The sequence below is a fragment of the Peromyscus maniculatus genome, chromosome 3 (genome assembly GCF_049852395.1).
Source record: "Peromyscus maniculatus bairdii isolate BWxNUB_F1_BW_parent chromosome 3, HU_Pman_BW_mat_3.1, whole genome shotgun sequence".
NCBI classification, from domain to species: Eukaryota; Metazoa; Chordata; class Mammalia; order Rodentia; family Cricetidae; genus Peromyscus; species Peromyscus maniculatus.
Window position 1 is genome coordinate 162,675,445 of NC_134854.1, and position 27,867 is coordinate 162,703,311.

At 43.3% G+C, this 27,867-nt stretch overlaps 1 protein-coding gene across 2 annotated transcripts; it reads right to left on the reverse strand.

The window, feature by feature from the left end:
- Window positions 1–4,477: 4,477 nt before the first annotated feature.
- On the reverse strand, window positions 4,478–27,186 carry Ldhb (lactate dehydrogenase B). 2 transcript variants are annotated; one of them, XM_006976473.4, is made up of 8 exons: window positions 27,047–27,186; window positions 24,609–24,743; window positions 20,114–20,231; window positions 14,075–14,248; window positions 11,110–11,283; window positions 8,557–8,674; window positions 6,690–6,813; window positions 4,478–4,836 (listed from the first exon to the last, which is right to left on the reverse strand). In XM_006976473.4, the coding sequence occupies exons 2-8, from the start codon at window positions 24,735–24,737 to the stop codon at window positions 4,669–4,671; spliced, it is 1,005 nt and encodes a 334-aa protein (XP_006976535.1). In that variant the 5' UTR covers window positions 24,738–24,743; window positions 27,047–27,186; the 3' UTR covers window positions 4,478–4,668. The 2 variants fall into 2 exon arrangements, with proteins under 2 accessions (XP_006976535.1, XP_076424341.1); XM_076568226.1 differs by having other exon boundaries at window positions 27,000–27,110.
- Window positions 27,187–27,867: the final 681 nt, after the last annotated feature.

Sequence of the window (27,867 nt, forward strand, 5' to 3'; positions counted from 1 at the left end):
GACAAAATAAATGAGAAGCGGGGGGGGGGGGGGGAGGCATCATCACAGCCTTTTGTCTGATTCCTCCCACGCCCCCACCCCCTCCTCAAGCCCCATTTGAGATTAAAATTCCCTGTGTTATTTAACCCTTCAAAACCCTTCATGCCTTCTATATTTCCTGCAAAGTTGTTTTTAATCAAATCTGGACTCATCTTGGAATAATGTGCCACCTGTACATCTGCTCTTCCCTGGTCCTTAGTAATGGAATTTCTCAGTTTCAAATAAATTGCTTCAGTCTCTTGGAGATGCAAGAATTTGTTCCTTCTCTATCAACTAATAAGAGATACTGGTTTTGACTTTGTAGTCTTACTTTGCTATCAGCACAGATGAATTAACAAGAGATAGGAAAAGCAAAGATGGTTTGTACATCATTATGAAGTTCAAAAAATAATTGAGGGTCTGTGAGATGTCTCAGCAGGTAAAGGCATTTGCAGCCATGCCTGATGACCCAAGTTCAGTCCCCAGGACACGCATGATGGAAGTAGACAAGCAATTCTTGCAAGTTGTTTTCTGACCTCCATATATGGACTGTGGTATGCACACACACACACACACACACACACACACACACACACACGAATGAATAAATAAGTAAATGGAAAGGTTTAAAAAAATAAATATTTTGGATGTTTTTATATTCTGTCGGAGAAAGTGGTCTGTCAATATCCTTTTACTTGTGAATATTTTTTCACATATTTAATATCAGTTTGGACAGTTTTTAAAAATAATCTACCTAAGCACAGCACCTAGAATTTTTTCACTATTTTGTTTTCAAAATTAAATCTCAATAATTCTTACACACTGGGTGGCCAGCTCTTTGCTTGATCCATGAGTTGACATCTCCCTGTCGGCTGCTGTCTCCAGTGCACTGTTTCTCCAGGAAGAACCTGCCTTATGAAAAGGCAGACTTTGAACCTTAGAATAAGTCTTTCCAAACTTCAGGCCATAAAAGGATTTTCCAGATATATTTATTGCTTAATTAAAAATGAAAACTATTTCATGTATATGGATGTTTTGCCTGTATGTATGTCTGTATGCCACGATACCACGTATGTGCTTGGTGCCAGAGGAGGCCAGAAAAGGTAACTGGAGTCACAGATGTTGTGAGCTGCCATGTGGGTGCTGGGAATCAAATCTGGGTCCTCTAGCTGGCACTCCTAACCTTTGGGCCATCTCTCCAGTCTCTCCAAATACATTAAAGCCTCCATACACAGATATCCGCCCCCAGGCCCCCAGTGTAGGGTGAGACACTAATGTATGCCACACCTTTTCCCAGCCATACTTTCAGGTTATTCATAATCCCCTCCACATTCCTAAATGCTTATAAATTATTTCCTATCATTTCGCAAAGATTGCCTTTCAAGACTGGCACGGCACTTTGGACTTGACCACTCTGCTGTTCTCACAGCAACACCACAGGGGTACTGGTGCACAGTTGACGTCATTTCCAAATGTTACTTAGTCTATATTACTTGCTACATCTTACAGTCTGATTATGGGGTTAGAACTGTGGCTCAGGGGAAGGACACATACTTAGCATGAGCAAGGTTCTCAATTTAATCTCCGATATCAACAAAGACTAAGAAAAATTAAAAGGGAAAAGTCTGACACCATGATTATATGCATTTGGAGAGCTATGAGTCTTTAACATCTGGACTAGTATCTTCTTTCTGTATTAATATGAAACAGGGCTAAGAGATGGCACAGGAGAGTGCTTGCTGCTCTTGCAGATGACCTGGACTCAGTTCCCAGCACCCACAGTCACCTTTGACTCCAGCTCCAGGGCATCTGACACCTTTGGCTGACCTTCAGGAATGTGCACATACCCACACACAATCAAGTATATCTTTTTTAATGGGAGCATATAATACAATGCATATTTACACATTTTGTTTTCCTGAGCCATGGACTTCCACTTCTGTCCTGTAACTTACTCGGTGATACTTGAACACTTACTTGTTGCTTAGTTGTGTCAATGTGTCATGGGTCCCTGTTATGATCTGCTTCATTTTGTTTGACACTGACAGTGTGGTGGTATTGTGTTCCCCAAAATATTGTGTACTCTAATAAATTTATCTGGGGTCAGAGAACAGACAGCCACTAGATACAAAGGCTAGAAAATGGTGGCACTCACACCTTTAATTCTAGCATTCCAGAGATAGAAATCCCTCTGGATCTCTGTGAGTTCAAGGCCACATTGGAAATAGCCAAACATGGTGACATGCCTTTAATCCCAGAAAGCCAGCCTTTAATCCCAGGGAGTGGTGGTAGAAAGCAGAAAGATATATAAGGCGTGAGGACCAGAAACTAGAGGCATTTGGCTGGATAAGCATTTTGGCTGGTTAGGCATTCAGGATCCGGCGAGTAATTCAGCTGAGACCCATTCCGGATGAGGACTCAGAGGCCTCCAGTCTGAGGAGACAAGACCAGCTGAGGATCCGGCGAGGTGAGATAGCTGTGGTTTGTTCTGTCTCTCTGATCTACCAGCATGGACCCCAATAACTCGTCTCGGGTCTGATTTTATTAATAAGAACTTTTAAGAATCCTGCTACAGAACAGTGTTCCCAAACTAGATGAACAGCTTCTGCTTCTTCCTGAGCCCTCATCTGTAGACTTTCACAGCAGCATTTTATGTAGGAGCTCTAGCAAAAACAGGAATCCCATTTAAACCCTTAACTGGTCCATAAACTGAATCTTGGAAACCAACAGCTTACTGTAAATTTAGCATTTACTTAGGAACTATGTCAAAGAATTGGTGTTGAGACTTGTCCTCTCTACTTATAGAAATGGTCTTGATACAAACATCATTTTGGAAATGTGACTTGAAAAAATTAATTTAATACCTGTCTTGGTTGAAATATGATTTGGAAAAATTATCTTAGTCTCTCTTCCCAACACACAAGCATCCTCAGGGATGTTGGAACATGAAACAAAGCTTCGATGCATTAGGAAGAAGTGGCGTTTACTGCAGAACAGATGAGGTCTGAGGGCAGGAGTTGAGAAGCTACCAGGTCTAACTTGAATCTTAGCTGTTCAGTGGCTGGCTATCATCTCTGCGAACCTCTCATTTCCTCATGGGAAAACAGAGATGCAAATCTTCTGAGCAGTGGTTTTCATAAGGGTGACTTTGTCTCTTCCCCCAGGGAACATTTGGACATGGCTACAGAAATCTTTAGAGTGTACTGAGGGGTGGTATCAATGGACACCTGTCAGGTAGGTCAGGTAACCATCAGAGCTGGTGCCAAACATCTCACCATCAGTTTTCTACAGTATCATCCAGGCCAAAGCGCCAACAGTGCCAAGGTGAAGAAATTCCACCTTATAACTTGGGAGATCGAAATCTGTACATAACACCTGCAATAGTAAGCCCTACTTGTGTGTTAGCCTCTATTATGGCCATACCTTATACTGAGAGTTCTACATAATTTTCTTTATACTTCTTGGGCCAGTGATACAGCTCAGTGGCACACCGTTTGCCTAGCTTGCCCAAGGCCCTGGGTTTCAGCCTCAGCACTGAAAAAAAAAATCATTCAAAAGTAAGGTAAACCATTCATATTGAAAAGAAACCATTACCATCACTGTTCGTGAATGAAGGAATTAAGGCCTAGGTTTTATTAGACAGCAGGAAATATGCCCAGACCACTATCAAATCAAGGACATGGCCAACTTGCAAACCCAGGGTTGTTATGACAGCTCTTAACCATCCTCAAACTGAGTCTTAGAGAGCTCATGTATCAGTCAATCAATCTCTCTCTCTCTGTCGTTTCTCCATTGTGCTGTCTTCCTGACACCTGGGTCTGGGTGATTCAGCCCAAGCATTCATTTTCCTTTACTATCAAAGACAACTCCAACATAAGTCTCTTCTAATTTTACAAAGTAGTTTCTTCCTTTCAGAGAATTAAAATGGACTTTATATGAAAGGCACGCACACACACTAACGTGCATTACTTCTCTAATTATAACCTTAAAATTGTCACAGCTGGAAAGATGGTTCATTGGTTAAAAGCATGTACTGCTCTTGCAGTGGACTCTTGCTTGACTCACCCCTTGTGACTCCAGCTTCAAGGTATCTGATGCCGCTGGCCTGGTGTGCACATACCTACACATAACCATAATTAAAAATCTCCAAAAAATTATAACCATATTCTCAAAACATGAAAATCATGGAACACACTATGACTGAATATTCTGGTGCTGTATGTAAAGTGCATTACAGGAGCAGAGATGGCAGAATTTAGGGACATTTGAGGTGTAGAAAGAGTCATTTAAGGAACTTATGACAACTTTTCAGAAACCATTGGGAAAAGCACACACAAGGAGAGCTTGCAATCTCACCATCTGGGAGGGTGAGGCCAGAAGATCAAGTTCAAGGCTGGTCTCAGCTACAAAGGTCCTGAAACACAGTCTCAAGCAACCCGGAGAAAAGGACACACAGAAGTATGCTGCAACAGTTAACTTTATTTGTTCAAGGGCTCCTAGTGCAAACAACCACCGAGCTGGGGCTTTGATCTGTGAGCTCACGTCACATGTCAGGGGAGAAGCAAACTGTGACCTACGTACAAGGCCGAAGGCTGAAGGCTCACGATTAGCGACATTGGAGGTTGGATTCTACAGCCTAGAAGCAGACAGTCACAGGTCCTTGAGGTCCTTCTGGATGTCCCACAGGGTGTCCGCACTCTTCCTGAGCTGAGCCACCTCATCATCCTTCAGCTTCTGGTTGATGACACTGGTCAGTCCCCGGGCATTGAGGATGCACGGGAGACTGAGGAAGACTTCGTTCTCAATGCCGTACATCCCCTGTAGGGGCAACAAGAGCATTCAGTCGAGGCATGAGGCCATGGTAAGAATGAACAGAAGAGCTGTGTTAAATACAAACAACTGTAGGAAATTTGGGAAACAAATTCATTCTCTTATTTTTTCATTTAACTGGTCCATCTGTCCCCATATATTTGGGTTTTGAAATCAATTTTATATTTATAGACTATGTAAACTTATACTACAAAAAAAGTCACAAGAAGGCAGTCAGTGCTTAGTTTTTAAGTCAAATATTTTCTGCTTAAATGCAATTTGCTGTATGAATATTTAAATGGCTTTCAATGGTGTCCCTTAATGGATATCTTTCAGTTTTGTTTGTTTTTTAAAAATGTTCTATTTTTGGTGCCTGGAGTGACTGGCTGCACATGCCTTTAACCTCAGCACTTGAGAGGCAGAAGCAGGCAGCTCTCGGACTCCGAGGCTAGCCTATGTACAGCCAAGTTCCAGGACAGCCAGGGCTACACAGAGAAACGTACTCCACTTTATATAAACAAAATAAAACAAAAAGATTTTATTCTTTTATGTGCATGCATGTCTGTGAGTTATGTGTATCACATTATGAACAGGTATCTGCAAAGGCCAGAACAGGGTGTCAGATCCCCTGGAACTGGAGTTACACTACTCTCAAGAGGTGCTGAAGAAGTAGTTAATTATCTCTCAAATGCTCTTTAAATAAGGGAGTTGATTACAGGGTAAATTTCCCTATATAAGGATTAATTATATTTAACAAGTTACTTTAATCCTTAAAACTATTAACCTCAAACATTTTTGTACATACAAGGGAGAGAATAAAAACAAACTTCTCTGTACCCCAAAAGTCAACAATTACTCAAAATTTCCCATACTTGCCTTGTAAACTGTCCATAGTACCCTAAGTCAAACATCTAGTGCCATGTTGTACTCCTAAACACCTTTTTCTATGTGTGGGTATATGTGTGTGCATCATGTTTCCATGTGGGAGTGTGTAGAAGTCAGAAGATGACATCAACTGTCTTCCTGGATGGTGCTCCACTTTATATACTAAGGCAGGGTCTCCCACTTGGACCCAGAGCTTGCCAATTCAGCTTCCCAGCCAACTAGCTTATTCTTGGGGATCCTACCTATTTCCCATAATTTTGTTTCATTCTTGACACTGACGTGGAGATGACTCACTTGCTACATATGCTGTTTTAACATAATTTTACTTTTATTCAATGAATTTCATTCCAATAAGGTAATGTGCGTAGTCCAGGTTCATCTCAAACTTGCTGCATAGCTGAGAATTACTTTGAACTTCTGATCCTTTTGTCTCCACATCCTCAGTACGGCTGATTACAGATCTGCACGACCACACCTGATTTGAGCAGTGCTGGGGAATCAAACCTAGGGCCTCGTGCATGCTAAGCAAGCACTCTCTACTGAGCTACATCCCAGCCCTTGGCTTCAGGTGCTTCTTGCCTCTTTTGTATGTTTGCTCCATAGTTTTTTTTAATTAAATGAGATTTGCTACGTTATCAAGTGTTCCATGAAAGGCTGTCTATGGTTTATTACATAAGCTTAAAATGAACCTCATTATGCTTATTTAATGGTACAGCAGAGTCAAGTTCTGAACAGGATTCACAGTTAATAGTTTTTACATCACACAAAGATTTCTTAGAAAATGTTATCAGACACCTTAGCTCCTACAAAGTTGAGTGCTCTTGCCCTAGACTTTGGTTGGGAAGAGAAAAACTCGGCTTATATAAAGCCTAAATGCAGAACTATGGACTGGAAACTTCCCTATCTTTCTTTAGATGAATCTCTTTATACAACGTAAGACTGGACAGCCTGCTACACTCCGCAGCAGGTCCTCTCACCTTCACCATTGTAGACACGGGGTGAATCCGAGATAGGTTTTTCAACATGGATTCAATGAGGTCAGCCACACTCAACCCAATGGCCCAGTTGGTGTATCCTTTTAGCTTGATGACTTCATAGGCACTTAGAAAAAGAAACCACACAAGACATAGTTGAACCTGACACTGGGTTGACACTTGATCTGTCTCTAATGGTCATCTTGGCCAATTCTTTAACCTTTTCAGTTCTAGTTCCTTAGTAAAGGAGAACATGCATCTGCTTTTTAAGCTTTTTATGAATATCAAGTGAATTAATGTACAAATAAAATTTATGAAAGTGTAAGGACTACATGGCAGGTGATACACAGGTGTCAGTGAACATTTATGAAGTCACAGTGCTTAAGAATGTTCATTCTTGAGCAGGCATTTTGAAGCCCAGTGCCTAGGGTGGGACACCTTGCACAGCCTTGGTGCAGGGAGGAGGGGCTTGGACTTGCCTCAACTGAATGTACCAGGCTCTGCTGACTCCCCATGGGAGACCTTGCCTTGGAGGAGGCGGGAATGGGAGGTGGGTTGTGGGGGAAGGCTGGGGGGCAGGAGGAATGAAGAGAGAATCTATAGTTGGTATGTAAAATGAATATAAAATTTCCCAATAATGAAAATTTTTTAAAAAAGAATGTTCATTCTCTCTTTTTTTTAAAGATTTAAAAAAATTATGTGTATGCACTGTGTGTCTGTATGTGCATGTGCATGTGGGTGCATGTGCTCATGAGTGCCAATACCAAGAGGCCAGAGGATGCCCCTGGAGCTGGAGTTACAGGCAATCATGAGCCACCCAATGTGGGTGCTGGGAACTTAACTCTAGTCCCCTACAAGAGCAGTATACACTCTTAACTGACGAGGCATCTTTCCAATCCCTAAAACTAGACATTTTCAACCACCATTGATTGACATAAAAGTGTATTTCCAAATACATTAGGAAACAGTGAATGACAGCAGAGGCCACCACTCAAGTGAGCAGTCACCTCATTCATAAAACCAAAGCATTGTGTAAAATGAAAAATCTAAGAACTTTTTCAACTTTTAGAATTTTTTTTATACATAGTCAAATTCTCTAAGAAAAGTCATTCTAAATAAAACTTCCATATTTGAAGTAGCAATTTTCCCACAAGAACTTTGCAAACACTGATTGAATGCTTGTCAGTGATAAAATGTGGCCCTGTATGTCATGTGTAACTTCATTTTGATGAATCCACTGGGTCTTACACTTTACACAAGTAACAGGTCCACAGAGAACGTGATTATGGATGACTATAACCTATACTTAATGCATCTGGGAGAAGACAGGAAGCAGCTAATCTTGAAGGTTAAATGGCGTCCAGTACTAGAGTCAGCTTGAGTGTTAGGACTGGAGTCCAAGCCTGCACTGTTGGCTGCATTTCAAAGTGATACATTATTATACTATCCTCTTATAGTTGATAAGAGAACTGCCTTCAGAAAACAAGATTAGGGTGAGAGACATCTTTAATGAGAGGTACAGGGTAGTAAGGCCAGGGCTGCTTAAATACTTCCAGCAATCTGCCTGAGTGTGTGTGCATGAGGTTATGTGACCAACAGGGTCCAGGTTTACCTTATTTGTTGACAGGTGGCAAAGTGAGGACCCCTCTCACTAGGCGACTCCATGCTGGCTTCTACAGCCAGCTTTCTCTAGAGACCTGTACAACAGGTCTGACTGGTCTAAATTAATCCTGCCCACTTCTCTGAGACAGACGACAGATGAGACAGACGCATCAGGGGAAGAGTTACCTGAGAGGCAGTGTGGAAACAGCTTAGGGTTTTACCTGCTGGGACAGGACATGAATTCACCGAAATGGAGCCGCCCCCTCACCTGTCCACCACCATCTTATGCACTTCCTTCCAGTTCTCACTGTCATTGTCCGTTCCCATTTCTGGATTCAGTTCCTGGAGGGAGACTCCTGCCACATTCACCCCACTCCACACAGCCACTGTAAAATAAAGCAAAAAGTTTTTTTCCTCAGCTCAGATCTCAACTCTGATGCAAATTATCCCAACACCACTTGGCACTGTCCAGTGACAATTGTCTCAGTAGAGTTCCCATCCGCTTTGGGGAAGAATTTGTTCTGATATTTGCCTTCGACTAGCAATAGATCTGACCTTTTAAACACATATATTTAAACAAAACATATATGTGTGTGTGTGTGTGTGTGTGTGTGTGTGTTTTAATTTTTATTATGTGTGTATGTGTGTGGGCATGTGTAGATCCCCAAGGAGTCCAGAAGAGGGTGGAAACACCTGGGGCTGAAGTTGCAGCAGTTGTGAGCCACCTGATGTGGGTGCTCGGAACTGAACTTGGGTCCTCTGCCTTCTGCCACAGCAGCAAGGGATCTTACCTGCCAAGTCACATCTCCAGCCTCTACTACTGACCTTTTAACTTTCAACAAATGTGGCTCAAAACAGTCATCGTATAATTTACAGAGATCATGAAGTTCTTTCCAAATCTCTAGGTTGGTAAAAATCACAGGAGATTATAGTTTGGGACCATCCTAAACTCTCAATTTTAGAAATATAAACTTCTCTACTGGGGACTGTTTGGTAACAAACGTCCCTTTCCTTTTAAGAAAAAAAATGCCTAGGATAATTATACCCAGAGTTATGAAAGTACACTAATAAGTAAATTAGGGTCTTCATAATTTAGAGGAGAATGTCTAAAAACACAGGAAGTCGACTCTGAAACCCCAGTCTCCGCTCCTGCGGACTTTTGGAGAACACTGGTGACTCAGGGTATGAACGAGGACTCAGGCAGAGTCCAGTGCAGTCCCACAGCTACAGCAGCTAAACTGCCAGAGGCCAGGGAGGACTCCCTGGTCCACGGTTTCTGCTGTTCCAGGCCAACCAGACATCCACATGGCCTTCAAGGAAAACCACTGATCTCTCTAATTGTGCCCAAGCAAGAATAACTTCTCTCTCGTCTGTGTTAATACAGGTCAATAAGGAAACAGGGGGAAAAAGCTGCTCTAGGAAAAAAAATGACACAATAATGAGAGAACAAGCCGGGCGGTGGTGGCGCACGCCTTTAATCCCAGCACTCGGGAGGCAGAGCCAGGCGGATCTCTGTGAGTTCGAGGCCAGCCTGGGCTACCAAGTGAGTTCCAGGAAAGGCGCAAAGCTACACAGAGAAACCCTGTCTCGAAAAACCAAAAAAAATAATGAGAGAACAAACAATGCAAATCCACCTGAGAACACGGCAGGCAGAGGCACCAGAGCCGACTTCCCATCTGGGCAGCACTGGTCTGGAAGGATGTGAGCTTTAACTGTTCAAATAGACAGGGATGGACGTTCATGTACAAAAATGTCACCATCATGAAAACACACAGATCAAGAACTAAGGGAGACTCAGAAACAGAATGAGATACAATTTATGATGTCAAGATGGATCCAGATGAGGTAAAAGGCCCACAGGACATCAGAGGGTAATATTTGCAAATGGCCGTGGATTAAATATGGGTTCAATGTTACACTTCCTGATTTTGCTTCCAGTGCTGCAGTTATGAAAGAAACTTTTTTTAAGTTAAAAAAATATTAATTAACAAAAAAAAGAAAGAAAGAAAGAAAAAAAGAAAACCCCCTAGGTGTGGATCCCAGCAATCAGGAGATGGAGGCAGGAGGATCAGAGTTCAAGGTCATCTTCTGCTACTGGGAACTTTAGGCCAACCTGGACTACATGAAAACAAAACCACAGAACAAAGCAAAGCGAGGAGGAGGAGGAGGAGGAGGAAAAAGAACAGAAGATATCCCACATTGAAGGACTGAGGGAGAAAGGAGCATGATGACTATGATTCATGCTTAATGGGTGAGGACAAATACAGTGAGACGCCCAAGACGACTCAGCAGGTACAGACAGGTGTTTGCTGTCAAGACCGATGACCTGAGTTTCATCCCTGGTAATCCCGTGACAGGAGAAAACCAACTCTCAAAGTCGTCCTCTGATTTCCACATGTGTGCAGGTGTTCACACACAGATGTTTTTAAAAATAGCTAGATGAAGTTGGGCATGGTGGCGCACACCTTTACTCCCAGCACTAGAGAGGCAGAGGCAGGCAGGTCTCTGAGTTCAAAGCCTACCTAGTCTACATGGCAAATTCCAGGACAGTTATATGGAAAGTTCCAGAGTTACACAGTAAGACCCTGTCTGCAAAACAACCAAACAAAAAGATAGCTGGGTGGATGGGTGGGTGGGTGGGTGGATGATGAACGGATGGATGACAGAAAAAGCAAACTGGAATAGAACCCAAAATACAGCTATACTGCTTCTGAATCCTTTCTGAAATATAACAAGTATAAAAACTAAAATTTGAAATAAAGCAAAAAATTTAAGAACAGTCTGCATAACCCAGAGGCACAAAGGAAACTATCTTTCTTACCACTGGAGTCGCCGTGTTCCCCCAGAATCCACCCATGGCAACTGCTGGGATGAATGCCAAGCTTCTCTGCCATGAGGTAGCGAAACCGAGCAGAATCCAGATTGCATCCACTTCCAATCACACGGTGTTTAGGTAACCCGCTCAGTTTCCAGGTGACATAAGTAAGAATATCCACTAAATATTTTAGAAAAAAGAAAGTAAATCGAACTGCTGAACCAATTAGAAGGTTCTCTGGCTCCTCCCTCCCCACATGCCCATCTCGCCGGTGAGATATGGCCTCAGAGAGGTATGTAATTTAACTTTTCATACTCAGGTTCAGACAGTTTTATGAGAAACTGTAAATATGAAATATGTAAAAACTGTGCATATGTATCTTTATTTGACATAAAAAACTTAGGAACTTTACAAGTCATTGAGCTTTACCATGAAAGAAAGAAAAAAGACTGGTCTGGCCCTCACTGTGATGGCCAGATGATGTGATGGACATGTGATGATAACAATGTCCGCCACTCGCTCACGCCTAGTCAGGAGTGATACTGAGAAAAGGATTAGAAGAATTAAGTATGGCCTCATTGGAGTAGGTGTGGCCTTGTTGGAGGAAGTGTGTCAGTGTGGGTAAGCTTTGAGGTTTCAGAAGCCCATGAAGGCACAGGCTCCCTCTGCCTATGGAGCAGGATGTAGAACTCTCAGCTATTCCTCCAGTACCATGTCTGTCTGCAGGGTGCCATGATTCCTGCCATGAAACTATAAGCCAGGCCCAATTAATTGCTTTCTTTTATAAGAGTTGCTTTGGTCATGGTGTCTCTTCACAGCAACAGAACACTGACATATTCACTTAGATTGCCGCCAACTCTAACAGTCCATGACTGTGAAGGCTGTCATCAGAAACAATGCCACTGCTCAGCTGGCAAGGGGTGCAGTGTACATTTTCTCGAGTGCGATACTGTCCTATAAGTCATGTCATTACTATCTCACGGCCGGACAGCTGCCAGATACCCTTCCTCCCATGTGGCACAGTGGTAAAACTTTTGCTGGGTCACAGGGGTTACAGGCTATGTTGGAAAGAAAAGGAAAGGGGTGCACTGTCAGAAAGGAAGCTGACAGCAGGCCCGGCGACCCTCACCCCTGCCCTCCGACCCTCACCCCTGCCCTCCTCCAACCCTCACCCCTGCCCTCCTCTCTGGAGCCTGGGAAGGTATTTAAGCACACTGACTGGATAATGCCTTTGGAACGCCAACTTTAATGCACGGGAAGTGGCTTCCTGGAGACTCAGACTTGGAAGGTCTACCTTGGAAGTGATGTAATCAGTGACAACTGAAACAGGATGTGGAGATGCAATATGGCTAGCTGACTGCCATTTCTGTTCTACATCTATGTGGTATGCATGTTTACATATATGCCTGAACTACTCAGGAAGCCCCAGTCTAGGCACACAAAGACTAAGAATACAGAAATGATCTCCTATCAGGTCCCAACTCCCAGTACTAAGGGAGCTGCAATGATTCCCCAGGCTTGTTCACAGCCCTCCAGGGGAAGGGTCCGAGACAGGTCTGCCATTTTATCAACATTCTGTCTATGCTAACCATCATACAGTGACTGTGATGATAAACTGCAGACCCAAGAGGTGTGACACTGAACTGAGTGGGTGACACAGCTCAACGATAGAATACCTACTCACCATGTAGTTCAATCCCCAGTGCACCCCAAAAACAAAAAGGGAGGATAGTGACACAGACTGAACTTCAGCCACTTGTTCTGGCACATGACAAAATATAATGTACTTACAAAACCTTAAATTGTCCTTAGAAAACTTTCTTTTTATAAACAGAGAGAAAAAAGACTAAGGAGAGAAAAATGCCAAACAAAAACCAGCTTGGCCATTTCAAAGTTACTTTCTTTGCAAGACCATGATAGAAAAATAAAAAGGAAAAATAATTGATGCCAGGTTCTATGAGATGATTCTGTTTTTAAAGAGTTTTATTTTTATTTTACGTGTGTTTATCCACCTATATGTCTGTGTGCCACACGCAGAGTCCAGAAGAGGGTATTAGATCCTCCAGAACTGGAGTTACAGACAGTTGTGTGCCACTGTGTCAGTGCTGGAAACTGAACCTGGGTCCTCTGAAAGAGCAGCTTGTGCTCTTAACTATCAAGTCATTCTCTCCAAGCCTCTTCTGCTTGTAACTGTTTTGTCCTTGTCCTAATTTATCAGTTCAAATGAATGGCTCAGTGGCAGCTTCGTGGTGTGGACTTTGCTTTATGAATCCACTCTGATTTTTATCCTGGTCTGTTGGGGCCCAGTAGAGGCTGTAAACAATGATCTCATATAATTTTTTTTTATTTATTTGGCTACAAAGGTAGTATTGGGGACTGGAGTGTGTTGTATATGGTGTATGCACACAAGGGTACACATATGCCTGTGTGAGTGTGAAGGCCAAAGTCCATGCTGAGTCTTCTTCAGTCACTCCCATCTTATTTTGAGATGGAGTTTCTTGACTAACCCAGAGTTCACCAGTTTGGCGAGGTCGGCTCACCAATGAGCATCAGGGATCCTCCTGTCTCTGTCTCCCTGGCACTGATATTAAAACTGTGTGTCCCTAAGCCTGGCATTTTACATGGATGCTAGAGAGCCAAAAAAACCAGATCCTCATGCTTTCATAACATGTACTTTACAGGGTCACCTCCCAGTTCTACCTTTACAGCATTTAAAAATGCCTTCCAACTCTACACCAAACACAGATGAACAAAGAGCTGAAACCCCACCGTACAAAACTCACACTTTTCAACATCTGGCCTGGGATGGAGTCACCTGTTTTGCAAACACCATCTTTCTGCACCAGTAGCAGAAGACCTGTGGACCACCTCTATCAGTGAACAAACCCAAAACAAGAGGGTCCCCAAACGCTGAAGCCCACAGAACAAAACCAGACAGGCCACTGTTACAGTTAAAGCACCGGGTTAGTACCTGGGTTGGAAACCACAATGATGGTGCAGTCGGGGCTGTACTTGACAATCTGGGGAATGATGAACTTGAACACATTGACATTTCTCTGCACCAGGTTGAGGCGACTCTCCCCTTCCTGCTGACGGACGCCTGCTGTCACCACCACAATCTTAGAATTGGCTGTCACCGAGTAATCTTGAAGAAAAATGGTAAGAGAGAACCTTAAATTCAACTCCTTGGTCAAACATGCCACCTATGGTATGTTCTAGAAACTTCACCTTGCATAAGCCCCCAGAACTTATGATAACTTAATTTTCTGTATTAAAAGATTGTGTTTTTAAGACTTTGTGTGTGTGTGTGTGTGTGTGTGTGTGTGTGTGTGTGTGTGTGAGAGAGAGAGAGAGAGAGAGAGAGAGAGAGAGAGAGAGAGAGAGAGAGTGTTTGAGGGCACCTGGGGCTGGAGTTGCAGGTGGAATGGACTGATCTTAGGTCCCCTGGAAAGCAGCTCACACACTACTTAACCACTGAACCGTTTCTCCAGCACCTCTTAAAAGGTTTTCAGGTTCCAGCTGCTGCAGCTGTGTTTTTCTTCCTTGAGAAACGATGGAGCAACCCCACTTTAAAGCTGGCAGATAACGAACCAGCGAAATACCCTAAAATATGTTTGTGGCTAAGAAGTCCTTTGGATTTCCAGGAAAAGCTAAAACCTGTCAGTGAGCCCACAACCTAGCAGGCGGGCTTTCCACAATTGCCATGGAATTGTGTTTTTGCATATTCCTGTTAGTAACACGCAATACAAAACTCAGTTTCTTTTCAGCCATATAATGAATGCTACTGACATCTACAAAGGAAAAGAAAGGCCATGTTCGCTTTTGACTGGAAATCAAACTTAGATTTCTAATATTCTGTGTATTAAGGGATGGAATACGCTTCTTCTGTCAGCACTCAGAGGGCTACAGCAGGAGGATTGCCATGAATTCAAGGCTAGCATGGGCCACACAAATATGTATTATACATATGCATACACATGTCTATAGTATGTACAGGCATGCATGTGTGTGCACTTGTGTGTGTGTGCTGTGGATATCACTCTATGTAAATAAAACACTGATGGCCAATGACCAGGCAGGAGGTAGGTGGGACAAGGAGAGAGGAGAATTCTGGGAAGCGGAAGGCTGAGAGAGAGAGACTGCAGCCACCGCGAGGAGAAGAGCATGTAGAGACGCCGGTAAGCCACTAGCCACGTGGCAAGCTATAGATTTATAAAAATGGGTTAATTTAAGATAAAAGAACAGTTAGCAAGAAGCCTGCCACGGCCATACAGTTTATAAGTGATATAAGCGTCTGAGTGATTATTTTATAAGTGGATTGTGGGACTGCGGGGCTTGGGGAACCTGGAGAGAAGCCCTCCAGCAACAAATGGCGCCCAACGGCTCGAGTTTCCACCTTAAACCTGAGAATATTTAATAACCAATTCTAAACAGAGCCAAAACCAGGTTCCTGCTTCTTGTCTCATATGAGCAGCTAGACGCCGCAAAACGCAGGTTTGAACACTGGCGGGTTCCTGGCGGGTGCGTTTGACCGGCAGTATGGCGGAAATGAGGCATCTGCCAGCGGCAAATTAAGCTGTGTGGTAGATTTAGTCTTTACTAGTATTTAAAAAAAAAAAAAAAAAAAAAAAGAGGTTTCTGGGCTACATGCTGCTTTGATAAAAGCTTAGACCCACTATTTCTGAGACTTGATGACTCCCAGAGCTGGCGGAAAACGTACCACTGCCATGTTGGGAAGCTGAAGTGGGCGGAGCCAGCAGCCACAGCGCCGTTTCAGGCTTACAATGGTACAGTTTAAAGCAATAGGCTCAAGGCTCAAGGTAATATAAAACATAAGCCACATAAAGATGGCTACCACACAGAGAATCTGGATTATGTTCTCTTTGATATTCATAACTAAAGAAAAACATTTGATTACAAAACCTGTTGAGTTATGCCAAAATGTATATTTTAAAGGTACCTTGACTTCAAAATTTGGATATAAGGATATGTTACTTTGGAAAAGAGGTTCTGCTTTTGTTTCCACAGAAAGCCAGAGGCTGTGGACTTGTTCCAGATTAAGATACATCAGGTTTCACCAGCCAAGACCCCCTGAAAGGTCTCCGATGACACCATGGCCCAGATGATCCAACATCCAGACCGGTTTCAAGGCAACTGGTTCACACAATACAGCCTCACGGACTACTCCATAGGTCTAAAATTTTCTTTGTATCCCCATAAGATACAGCGCCCCCCTCCAGCAGGAAGTAGTAAGAGATGCTACGCCCAAATTCCCAAATATACCAAGCTGGCTTTGGAGGTGGAATTGGCTCGCTCCCCCTCTAAACCCAGACATATTGCTTTAAAAAAAAATGGTTAATTGATTCTTGTGTCCCAAATCAGAAGAGCCCTCTGGTGTGGGACAGAGAAAAACCAATATTTTTATTTAAAACAGGTTGATTATAAATGTGATCTCTTTCAAAAAAAAAAAAAGAAAAGGGGATATGATATAGATATATAGGAGGATATGGAGATGATAAGATAAAAGGGTAGATTAATGAACCTACTTTTAAAGAATAACTTGTTTAAAATGTTTTACATTGGTATAGATTTTAGTTTATGTTTAAAATGTTTTACATTGGTATAAATTTTGGTTCATTGATACAAACTTGAAGTTAATTTTGTTATACTCTCTCTATATATGTATATATTTCTATTCTTGTTTGAGGTGTTGTGTTTATATAACTCATTTAAAATTGTAATGGATAATTAAAAAATAGATTAATAATTAGTCATCTATGATAATCATATCTGTAGCCATGTTAGTTAAGTCTTCTAGGTATACATAGATATATTTCAGATAGATAGGTAATCTTCAAACACTTCATAGACCTGGAGAATATGGCATTTAAATAACTTAGAATTCTGTTGATGTGAGACACAATTGCTCCTGGCTGCACCAATTGATCCCGAGAGAATGTTGGGCTTCTAAGACATTTCCATTCGGAAGTTTGTCTTTTGGCACAAAATGGCCTACTGGGCAAAGAACTGCCCTTGCCTTGACGGCTGACAGTACAAATGCAATGCTGTCCTTTCTGGACAAGCGGGACACAAGGAAAGCGACCACTGTACTCTGCCAAGACAGGGTAAGATGGTCTCTCAGAATTCCTGCTTCTAAAAATGGTCTGTCAGATACTCTAGGCCTGTAGCCAATTTGAATGCACCAACAATGCTGAGAAACATCAGGTGACTGTCCAGGCTGCCAGTTGTCTTGGTCTACTCTTGCAAGATTCCCGAAGTTGCTTGCATCCGTCTACCATTTCTCAGGTACCATTATGTTCCTTCTCAGGTCTTTGATGTGGTTGAAGGCTAGATAGTCGTAATTTCCTCAGTTATGATAAAAGATAAGTTAGCTATAAAACCTTAAACTCACAAATATAAGATAGATAGGACATCTTCTTTAATATTGTAACTATAATTCTTGCTCGGTAATTGTTTTGTTATATGTAATTTTACCATGTTAAAGTTAAAACCTTCCTTTTTAAAAAAAGAAGAAAGGGGAAGTGCTGTGGATATCACTCTATGTAAATAAAACACTGATGGCCAATGACCAGGCAGGAGGTAGGTGGGACAAGGAGAGAGGAGAATTCTGGGAAGCGGAAGGCTGAGAGAGAGAGACTGCAGCCACCGCGAGGAGAAGAGCATGTAGAGACGCCGGTAAGCCACTAGCCACGTGGCAAGCTATAGATTTATAAAAATGGGTTAATTTAAGATAAAAGAACAGTTAGCAAGAAGCCTGCCACGGCCATACAGTTTATAAGTGATATAAGCGTCTGAGTGATTATTTTATAAGTGGATTGTGGGACTGCGGGGCTTGGGGAACCTGGAGAGAAGCCCTCCAGCAACATGTGTGTATGTGCATGTGTGTGTAAGACAATCTCACTATGCAGCCCTATTTGGCTTGGAACTCACTGTGTAGACCAGGCTGGCCTAGAACTGTCTGCCTCTGCCTCCTGAGTGCTGGGATTATAGATGTGTGCCACCTATAATCTGGCTATAACATATTGTTAAGGAAGATTATTTATGTTCTAGTGGTGCTAATTTTTGTGGAAGATTTTATTTTTCTGCTAAGAAAGTGTTGATGCAACCAGCAAGTTCCAACAAACAGCTCACCCACATCATAAATGCCGGATATTAACAGCCTTTTCCCATCAAATGCAGGGAATTCCTAGTTCCACCTTACGACTGGTTTTCAAGGGGAGGATGGGATGACAAACTCAAACACCTGACCCATGCAGGACTCTGAAGGGATGTCAGTAAGTAATGGACATTAGCTAGTTTCTTCAAGGCAACCAGACCCTAGACACAGAAGAAAGGAAGAAACCCCAACACTATTTACCAAGGCAGCAAGATGAACGGAGCTGAAGAATTAGATGATTCTGGGACAAATGAAATGCAGCTTACTTGAAAACAGAGATCCTACATACAGGCCTCGCTGGGGTTTTATTATTTTTCAAAAGGTATATTTTAAAGATGATTTTTTAAAAAAGAATACATTCTAAATTTACTTAAAAAAAAAAAAAAACTGTGTTGCCAGGCACAGCACTACATACCTATAATCCTAGCAGCTAGGAGGAGCCAGCCTCAAGTGCATAGTGAGTTCAAGGCAACTTGGATTCCATGAGCTCTGTCTTAAGCAGGCAAAATGAACAAAAAGCATGTTTGTAAAATAAAGCTAATGAAGATGGCTGTTGGCATATGGAGTACAGGGCCACATTCTACAGGAACTCTTAAGACAGAATATGTTCACAGGCTGGGTGCATCTGTAAGCAGAATCTCCAGAAAACAAATTTGTAGAAACTGACACAGAAAAGTTGGTCTCAATGAGGAGCCGCAGATGGTAAACACCACCACACATCACAGCCCGTGCTTCTCTCCTGGTAATATGGCCACAGGAGAAATGGAGAAGAATCTCATTTTTAATGACTACACAGTCTACAAGAAGTAGAATTATGGACAAATTTTAAATTAAAAAAATAGGGGACCATTTCTAAGTAGATGGAAATTTTGTAGTATATAAAATTACTAAAACAGATCATGAACATTTTGTCATTAGCAATTACTGAAACAATCGCCCCCACAATTCCACATTTTCCTAGTTAAAAAATAGTTTTAGATGGGTGGTGGTGGTACACATCTTCAATCCAGCACATAGGCAGAGGCAGGTGGATCTCTGAGTTTGAGGCCAGCCTGGTTTACAGAGCGAGTTCCAGGACAGCCAGGGGCACACAGAGAAACCCTGTCTCGAAAACAAAACAACAAAAAACAAAAAAGTTAGGCTGGAGTGTGTAGCTCAGGGGCACACTGAGCCCTGGGCTTGATTCACAGCACCACAGGCAGTAATAGTAATCAATTAAAAGTGAATTGCGGTGATATTGTGTTCCCCCATATATTGTGCACCCTAATAAACTTATCTGGAGTCAGAGAACAGCCATTAGATAGACATAGAGGCCAGAAAATGGTGGCACACACACCTTTAATTCTATTACTTGGGAGGCAGAGATCCATCTGGATCTCTGAGTTCAAGGCCACACTAAAAACAGCCAGGCATGGTGACACATGCCTTTAATCCCAGGAAGTGATGGTAGGAGGCAGAAAGGTATATAAGGCATGAGGCCTAGGAACTAGAGCCTTTTTAAGCTTTTAGCTTTTAGCAGCAGATCAGCTGAGATCCATTTGGGTGAAGATTCAGAGGCTTCCAGTTTGAGGAAACAAAATCAGCTGAGGAACTGGCAAGGTGAGGTTGGCTGTGGCTTGTTCTGTCCCTCTGATCTTTCAGAATTTACCCCAATACCTGGCTTCCTGTTTTATCATCATCATTATTATTATTATTATTATTAATAAAACCATTTAAGATTCGTGTTACATTGAATGATCAGTTTGTCATGCTTGAGGGTGCATTGAAATCACCTATTTGTTATAAAATAATTTTCATATAAGAACTCTTGGAGAATGCAAAGAAACTGCCTACCTTTATCCGCTACAATTTTAGGAGTCTGAAGAAATAAGCTCCCATGCTGCAGGTCCATCATCTCTCCTTTGAGCTTGTCTTCTAAGACATCCACAAGGGCCAGTTCATCAGCTAGAGACTAGAAACACAAAAGCAGGCATGCATTCCTATCGTGGCTTGACTATGAAGTCTCCCACAGGCTCTGAGTTCTGAACACATGGTTTCCAGCCAGCGGTGCTGCCTGGGGAAACTGTAGAAGCTTTAGGACATGAAGCTTTACTGGACAAGTGGGTCACTGGGGATAGGCCTTGGGGTTCACATTATTGCTGGCTTTACTTCCTGCCTTATCTACAGAGACATAAGCAAGCATGCCTTCTCTGCCATGCCAGGCTGTGAGGGAAAATATCGCACTTCTCATTTGAAATGTTCACCAAGTCTCTGATTATAAATATAGTTCCCTAAGTCACATAAAGAAGGCTTAGCACCAATCTACCCTAAAGAAGCCTTTTACAAATGGCTAAGCACCTAATGGCTAAAATCCTCAAGAATTTTAGTGTTCGGCATTCAATGACAATTCAAGAGAAAGATAAAAAGATTCCTCTTGAAAGTTGACTCAATAGAAGACACAGACGAGAGCGGAAGCCTTCACATTAGGTAATGAATATGTACATATATGAAAACACACACATACACATATGAGAGAGATAGAAAGAGACAGACAAAGACTGACTCAGGGAAAACATTAGCAGTTTTGATGTCATCATAATTCAGAGGGCTTCTGGGAGAAAGATCTGACCTAAATCTCCAAGGGTGAGTTAACTTTGTAGTTGAACTTGGTTGAACCCTAGAATGCTTATCTTGGCTCCAAGTAGCTGAATGTTTTCACAGGAAAGACAGCCATGTCTTAGGACAGAGTCAGCTCTCAGGAACCAATCCCTAAGTGCAGGGAACAGTGACAGTTCTGTATCAAATACGGACACAAATTCTTATCTGCGTCTTTATTTAAACATGTTTGAAAAATGTTTAAAAACAACTGTTTAGTTCCTTTGCATGCAGCATCTAAGAGCCCACAACACCATTATTTCCATTTTTTAAGTCCTAAATTAACACCTTCTCACTTAATAATAACCTAATATTCTGTGACACCCAGCACCAGAAATTCCAATTGTCTTTTAGTAAGAGCACATGGGAGCCACAGACGTCAACAGCTCAACACAATGCAGAGCTTCTGTGGAATAGCGAGTCACAGGATGTTAGTGCCTCTGTGTCAGTGGGTGTAGAGAACCAGCTTTAAAGTGCACACTTAACTGAGGGAAGGAGGTGAGTCAGCACCTAAAAAAATAACCAAAGTGCTGCATATAGCTGAAGGTGTGTGATGTACACCCTCTATGAGTAGGGCTACACAAACAGATGCATGACCGAGGACTGCTGCCACTGAAGGACTGAAATCTCTCTAACTACATCTCCACAGTCCTGTGAATATAAATACACATTATTGAGGAGCAAGGCCCACTGGAAGCCAAGAATGCTACTGTAGAAATCTTTTGATCTCAAGTCCCAAGTGGAATGGATAGAGTTGTGCTTCTGCCTCTTAGTTAACAAATGACTGACGTCAATGGGTTGGTATTTGATGCCAGCATTTTTATATTCAAGTGCCTGTTAAGCATGAGATTTTGAGAGAGGAAAGATAACTTTTCAATAATTAACCAAATGGGGAAGTACCATTCGCTAGTTGCATTTTTGAGCTTGTCCTAGCCTAGAGATACATAGTAAGATACTGTGGGCAGTGGCAGTGACTGCAGGACCCAGGGCCACAGTTCTCTCCAGTGCCCTGTGCTGCTGTGCCATTGAGTGGGTACTCGCACTAAATACATGCACTGCTTTGTGGTGCTGAGAAACCGAACCCAGGGCCTTGTGCACTGTAGACACACTTCTACCTGAGCGTACTTTATCTCCACTGTCACCTTTGGAGTTTGGTGTCACATACGTGGAGGAATAGCCATTCCTGCAGCTCTTACTTCGGCAGCTGTGTGACAACAAGCAGGTGACATCATTTCCCTTGCCTCAGTCACTTTGTGTTAAAGCAAAGATAAGGAAAGTTCTCTATTAGAAGGATGTGGTTGTATAGGCCAAGAATTACAGCACCTGGGAGGTGGAGCTGATCCCGGAGAACTACCATAAGATCGAGACCAGCATGGTTTGAAGGAGACTCCCAAAGCAAAACAGTAACTACTCACACACAAAAGAAAAATGTTTTTTAAAAAATTATTGATTATTTAGAATAAAGCACTTCAATAGCATCGTGCAGGATATATTTATGGTATGTATTTATTTTGGTAAAAAAACAGAAATGTAAGCTCAACTATTTTGTTCTGACCAAAGGAAGAGTGAACACTAAATTAAGACTACCTAAAATCCCTATAATTCGGGAAACTATCACATTCTCAGGTATCTAGTCAATTAAAAGTAGCTAGAAAAGCAAGCAAAAGAATACAGTACACTCTGATAGCTATTTCTCAGTTAAAAGAGTCATGGTTTGATTCTTTAGAATTTAAAATTTATATGATGGAGAGACAGACAGCTCTGTGGTTAAGAGCACAGGCTACTCTGCTGATAAACTAGTTCAGATCCCTGCACTCACATTGTGCCTCACAACCATCTGTGAATCCAGTTCCAGAGGATCCAACACCCTCTTCTGGCCTCCTGATGCTCATACACTCATGCAAAACACCCATACACATGAATAAAAAAAAGAATTTAAAGTCTGGGGTCAGGTCGTGTGGCACACACCCATAATCACAACATTCAGGAGGTGGACGGAGGAGGGATCACAAGTTTGAGGCCAACATAAGACACACACAGAATCTCAAAAGCAATAAAAATAAAAAGGGCTGGGAATGCAACCCAGGGACTGAATTGTAGAAAGCTGGCCTAGCATACAGAAGAGTCCCTGTACTCAATCCCCAACAAAACAACAACTCATTGAACTTCACAAACAGAAGGAATATGCTTGGTCAGAGGTATTCAGGAAGCCTCCACACAGAGTCAGTGTGCTCTACAGCGGGCGTGGGGGGCAGTGTAGGGGGGTGCTGCTTGCTCGCTTTTTGTGAGGACAGTCAAGAGTCTAGACAGGTAGACAGCAAAAGGAATGGCAAGCCTGGAGACACAAGAGCAGCCTTAAAAGTGATGCCGAGAGCCGTGGACTGCAATGATGGTGTAGGAGTTGTCCTGCTCTTAGAAAACGTGCTGGCGAACTTAGAAAGCTTCATCTTGTCAAGATATTCTACAATGGTTAGGGAACCCATACATGCATACATATACACATACATATAACGGAGGAGGCAAGAGAGACAAGAAAGGAGGGGGGAGGGGAAGAGAGAGAGAATACAGCAAAATGCAGAGGGCTGGGAAACCTGAATGATGCATACATGGAAAACTTCATTTATTAAGATAATGTCTACACATTTTCTATTAAGTTTGAAATCATTTCAAAATAAAGCCACAGGTTAAGAGTTTGAGCCATTGTTTCAGCAAGTCACTCTACAAAAATCCTGTAAGAAGAAAAGGCAGAGACCATTGCATCTAAATTTTCCAGTCACTCATTCAACTGCTGTGGGATGTTTTGTATGCTGTGAATATGTGTTGCTCTGACTGGTTGATAAATAAAACGCTGATTGGCCAGTAGCTAGGCAGGAAGTATCGGCTGGACAAGTAGACAAGGAGAGTTCTAGGAACAGAAGGGCTGAGTCAGGAGATGCCAGCCTGCCCTCCAGGGAGCAGCATGTAATGGCACACAGGTAAAGCCACAGAATACATGGCAACATTTAGATTTACAGAAATTGGCTGAGTTTAAGTGCAAGAGCTAGTCAGTAGTAAGCCTGAGCTAATGGTCGAGCAGTTTTAATTAATATAAGCTTCTGAGTGATTACTTAAAAGAGGCTGTGGGGTCCATAGGGCTGTGCAGGACCAGAGAAAACATCAGCTACATTCAACCACAGGCCTCAGTTTATCTTGATAGAAATGAGGCAAGTTACCACACTATACCTCCTGATGTGGAACCACTGAACAGATACAACCGGATTAATCACAAGGAAACACCTCAAAAGCATACACTGGAGAGGATGTTCTGAAACTGGCCTGGACCATTAGAAAAAGTCAAAGGCTTGCAAGGCAGAAAAAGAGGCATGGTAAGGATATGAAACACATGTCTTGGATTAAGGCAAAACCAGCAATGAGGGGAGTGATTTTTGACAGCATGGAGAATTTTAAATATGAATATGATGGGGGACAACACCACACTACTATAGCAGCGTTAATAAATCTCTGGGTGGTAGCTCCAGTGTGGTCATGCATGACCAGAGTCCTCTGATATATGTGCAAGTACTGAAAGGTAAGTGCGATCCTACAAGTTATTTCAGATTGCTGAGGGGTATCTAAAGACAACCCGATCCTAGGCTGCCCAGATAGAACATGCATTCCTGCAGGAATTGTGACCTCTGTTGCTCTTGAAACATACCTTTCCCAGAATGCTGATAGCACATGCCATTCCAACTTGTCCAACACCTACTACAGTAATCTTATTGTTCGGGGTGGCTGCCTCCTCTTCTGCGACTGGGGCAATGAGCTTTTCCTTAAGGGTTGCCATGTTGCCCTACAAGAAAAGGGTGATCAATGCATTTTACATGAGTGGAGTCTGAGTGAGAACCAGCCTAAAACGACACAGCTTCAACCTCAAAGGAAAGTAGAGCACAACAGGAGCGAGCCTCAGGGTGGTCTAGGCACAGAATACACTTGAGGGAACCATATCTCACTTAATGGAGGTTTAATCAGAGGAAAATTCTCCAGGAGCTTAAAATGAAATCCTCCCTGAGCAGAGGACGTCATTCAAGCAACTAAGATGCCATCATCACTCCTATGCCCTCTTTTGTTATAACTGCTCACTACTGGCTGAAGGATAGGGACGTTTGTACGTACATAAGTGAATTTCTTTCCATTGTCCCTATAAGGAATTTTCGTGCAACCATGTTAACCAGCTAACTTATATTTAAGCTTTTTTTAAAGCCAATATAAATGATTCTAATTTCCACTCTAGATGATTACCTTCACTTCTGGAGGACAAAGACTGAGTTTTGTACTTACAATCTCATGAAATGTACTGTACTGCCCTGCCCTCCTTACAAGGTTCTTCACAACCAAGTATCAAACAGTAATCTATGCTGACTATCTTGGTTCCTTTTCAGCTTAGCTGATCACAGTTGAGGCTCCCTTACCCTATTCACGGCCCATCCTGTTCCTTCTCAAGCCCAGTCCTAACATCTAACCTGTAAAGGACTAAGAGACTAAACCTGGCTTAGTTAACTGCCACGTGAAGAACCCTTAGTTGTCCTGAATGAAGTAGCTGCAGTCAATTGCAACTATTCTCCTCCATAAAACGTTTTATTGTTTTAAACCTTTTCCCCAGTCTGTACCACTTCACAGGTTATTCTGCCTTAAAGAATCACATTTGTAGCTTTCCGGTGGACACAAAGATGAAACATCTCTGAAGGGCTTGCACAAGCACTGACCTTAAAACGAATTCAAACAGACCCTGTATTTTTAGTAGCTTCAACAGAGTGGCTGCGTTTCTTCGGTAAGAAAAACACAGCCTCCCCAACCCCTGCCCACAGCAAGTTTATTTTTGTTAGTTGGTTTAAAATGTGTTAGGTAAGTTCCAGAATGCATCAGGAAGGCTTGGAATCCCAGCATTTGGGAGGTGGAGGCAGAAGGACCAGGAGAGGTCAAGGTCATCCTCCATCACACAGTGCAATCTTGAGATTCCTGAGAGCCTGTCTGGGGGGAAAAAAAGAAAGAAAGAAAAAGAAAAGCAGAAGCAAGAGCTGGCTATCTCCAGCTGGGCTCTCCAGAAACATTTAAATTAGTTTGGGTAATTTCAAAAGCGACACTGTTGACACCCAGCAAGCACAGGCAGACTCACTGGGATATCTAGACAAAAGTGAGCATTCTCCTCCCACCGCCCCCCAACAGTGGTAGAAAATGAGAAGAAAATAGTTCGCATTGCAGCAGGCCGGTGTCAAATGAGAGGTGACTATAGGGAGACAGAAACAGGAAAACAAAACACTCGAGTCTCAAGGTCCCCCACATTCCCCTCCCCTGTGGATATGAACAAGTGCCCTACATCAGGGGCTAAGGTCCACTCCGCAGAAATTCCCCCACTAAAGCAAACCAGCTCCTCCACCCCAAGTCCCGGTTGGTGCTCGCTTCGCGGCCCACAAGCCACCTCTCCTGTGCAAAGCAGGTCACGAGGGAGGCAGCAGCGCGCATCTCGGATAAAGTCTCCGGGGGCAAGTCTAGGCCTTGCACACTGAACACGAGAAGTAAACAAAACCCCAGTGCATCCAAGAGACCCAGCAAGCACCTGTGCCGGCTGCAGAGCGGGCAGCGTTAGCCAGGGATGAACCCTGACGTTCAGGACTGAACTTGGCTTTATCCCCATTCCTACAACGCAGGGGCTTTCCTCCATCACCAGGTGCAAGACCTTCCAACCTTCACAGGACCCACCTGGTCCCGCCGGATCCCCCAGCCTGCACCCCAGTAGATGGGTGATGTGCCCGCCACCTGCCGACCAAGGACTTGGTGGAACCAGGTTGACTTACACCTGTACAAGTCTCTCGCTTGATAGCACACAGGCCTGGGACCAGCCTGCAGGATGCAGACCGAGCCCGGAGTTCTGCCTCAGCCTCCTGCCCACCTCTGCTCCCTGGGCTAGCCTCCCAAAACCGGGAGGAAGAAGCAGGCTGGAGCCGGGATGCTCAGGGGCAAAGGCCCCAGAGGGAGGATGGGTTGTGTCGTAGCTCCTTCCTCCAGTTCCGCCAATTACCCCTCTTCACTCCCTACCCCCAACACACACCCTGTTGTTCTGTGAGTCAGGCTTTGGGGTCCCGGGCTCAAACCTACCGGACAAGAGGAGGCTCTGCAGCGCGCCAAGGAAGGGAAACCACCGCAAAGTCAGCGGACTGCACAGCCGACCCTAGATCTGCAAGGAGGAGGAGGAGGAGGCGGGGCCCGCCAGCCTCCTAGCTTTCTCTATTGTGATTGGAAACCCGAGCCGGGTCTAACCCTCCCCTCGGCTCGCTCAATCCCCTTCAAGGACAAGGCTGGAGTGAGCCCACGCTCTCCCCCCGCTCTCTGAAGTTGGAGGTCACCTTCTGCAGGCAGCCGTGGTATTCTCACAGCGTGAGGGCTGGCCCTCGCTGTGGCAGTTACCGCCCAAACTTGCCTCTCAGGTCCTTCTGGGCCGTCCCCATCTTGCGCAAATAGAAATCTGTGTCTAGATTGCATTTAGACTCAACTTTAGACCAGTCTCCTCGGTTAAGATGCTACTGGTCCATCCCTCAGAAAGGCCTGCGGGATTCTGAACTCTGTCGGAACGCACACCAGAGCAGGGTCTTGCACAAGCCTGTAATGCCAGCACTGGGGATGCTGAGTCCAGAGGGAAGCCAGATGGCCTGCGCCGCCCTGTTAAGACTGTTTCAAACAAACAAAAACAACAGAAAAACAGAAGAAAACTAAATAGTGACCGGCATTTTCAAGCTCCTTCGATAAGGCATTGACCTCCCCTTTCCCCACACCTAATTCAACTAATAGCTACCTAACAAAATCAAGGGTGCTGATTTTTTCCTCCACAAAACTGCAAGATCTCAAGGGAAGGTCTGGCCCCTAGCGGGAGAAAATAGGGACCCTAAGTAAGATGTAGTTTTTCTAGGAGTTGCTGAGTT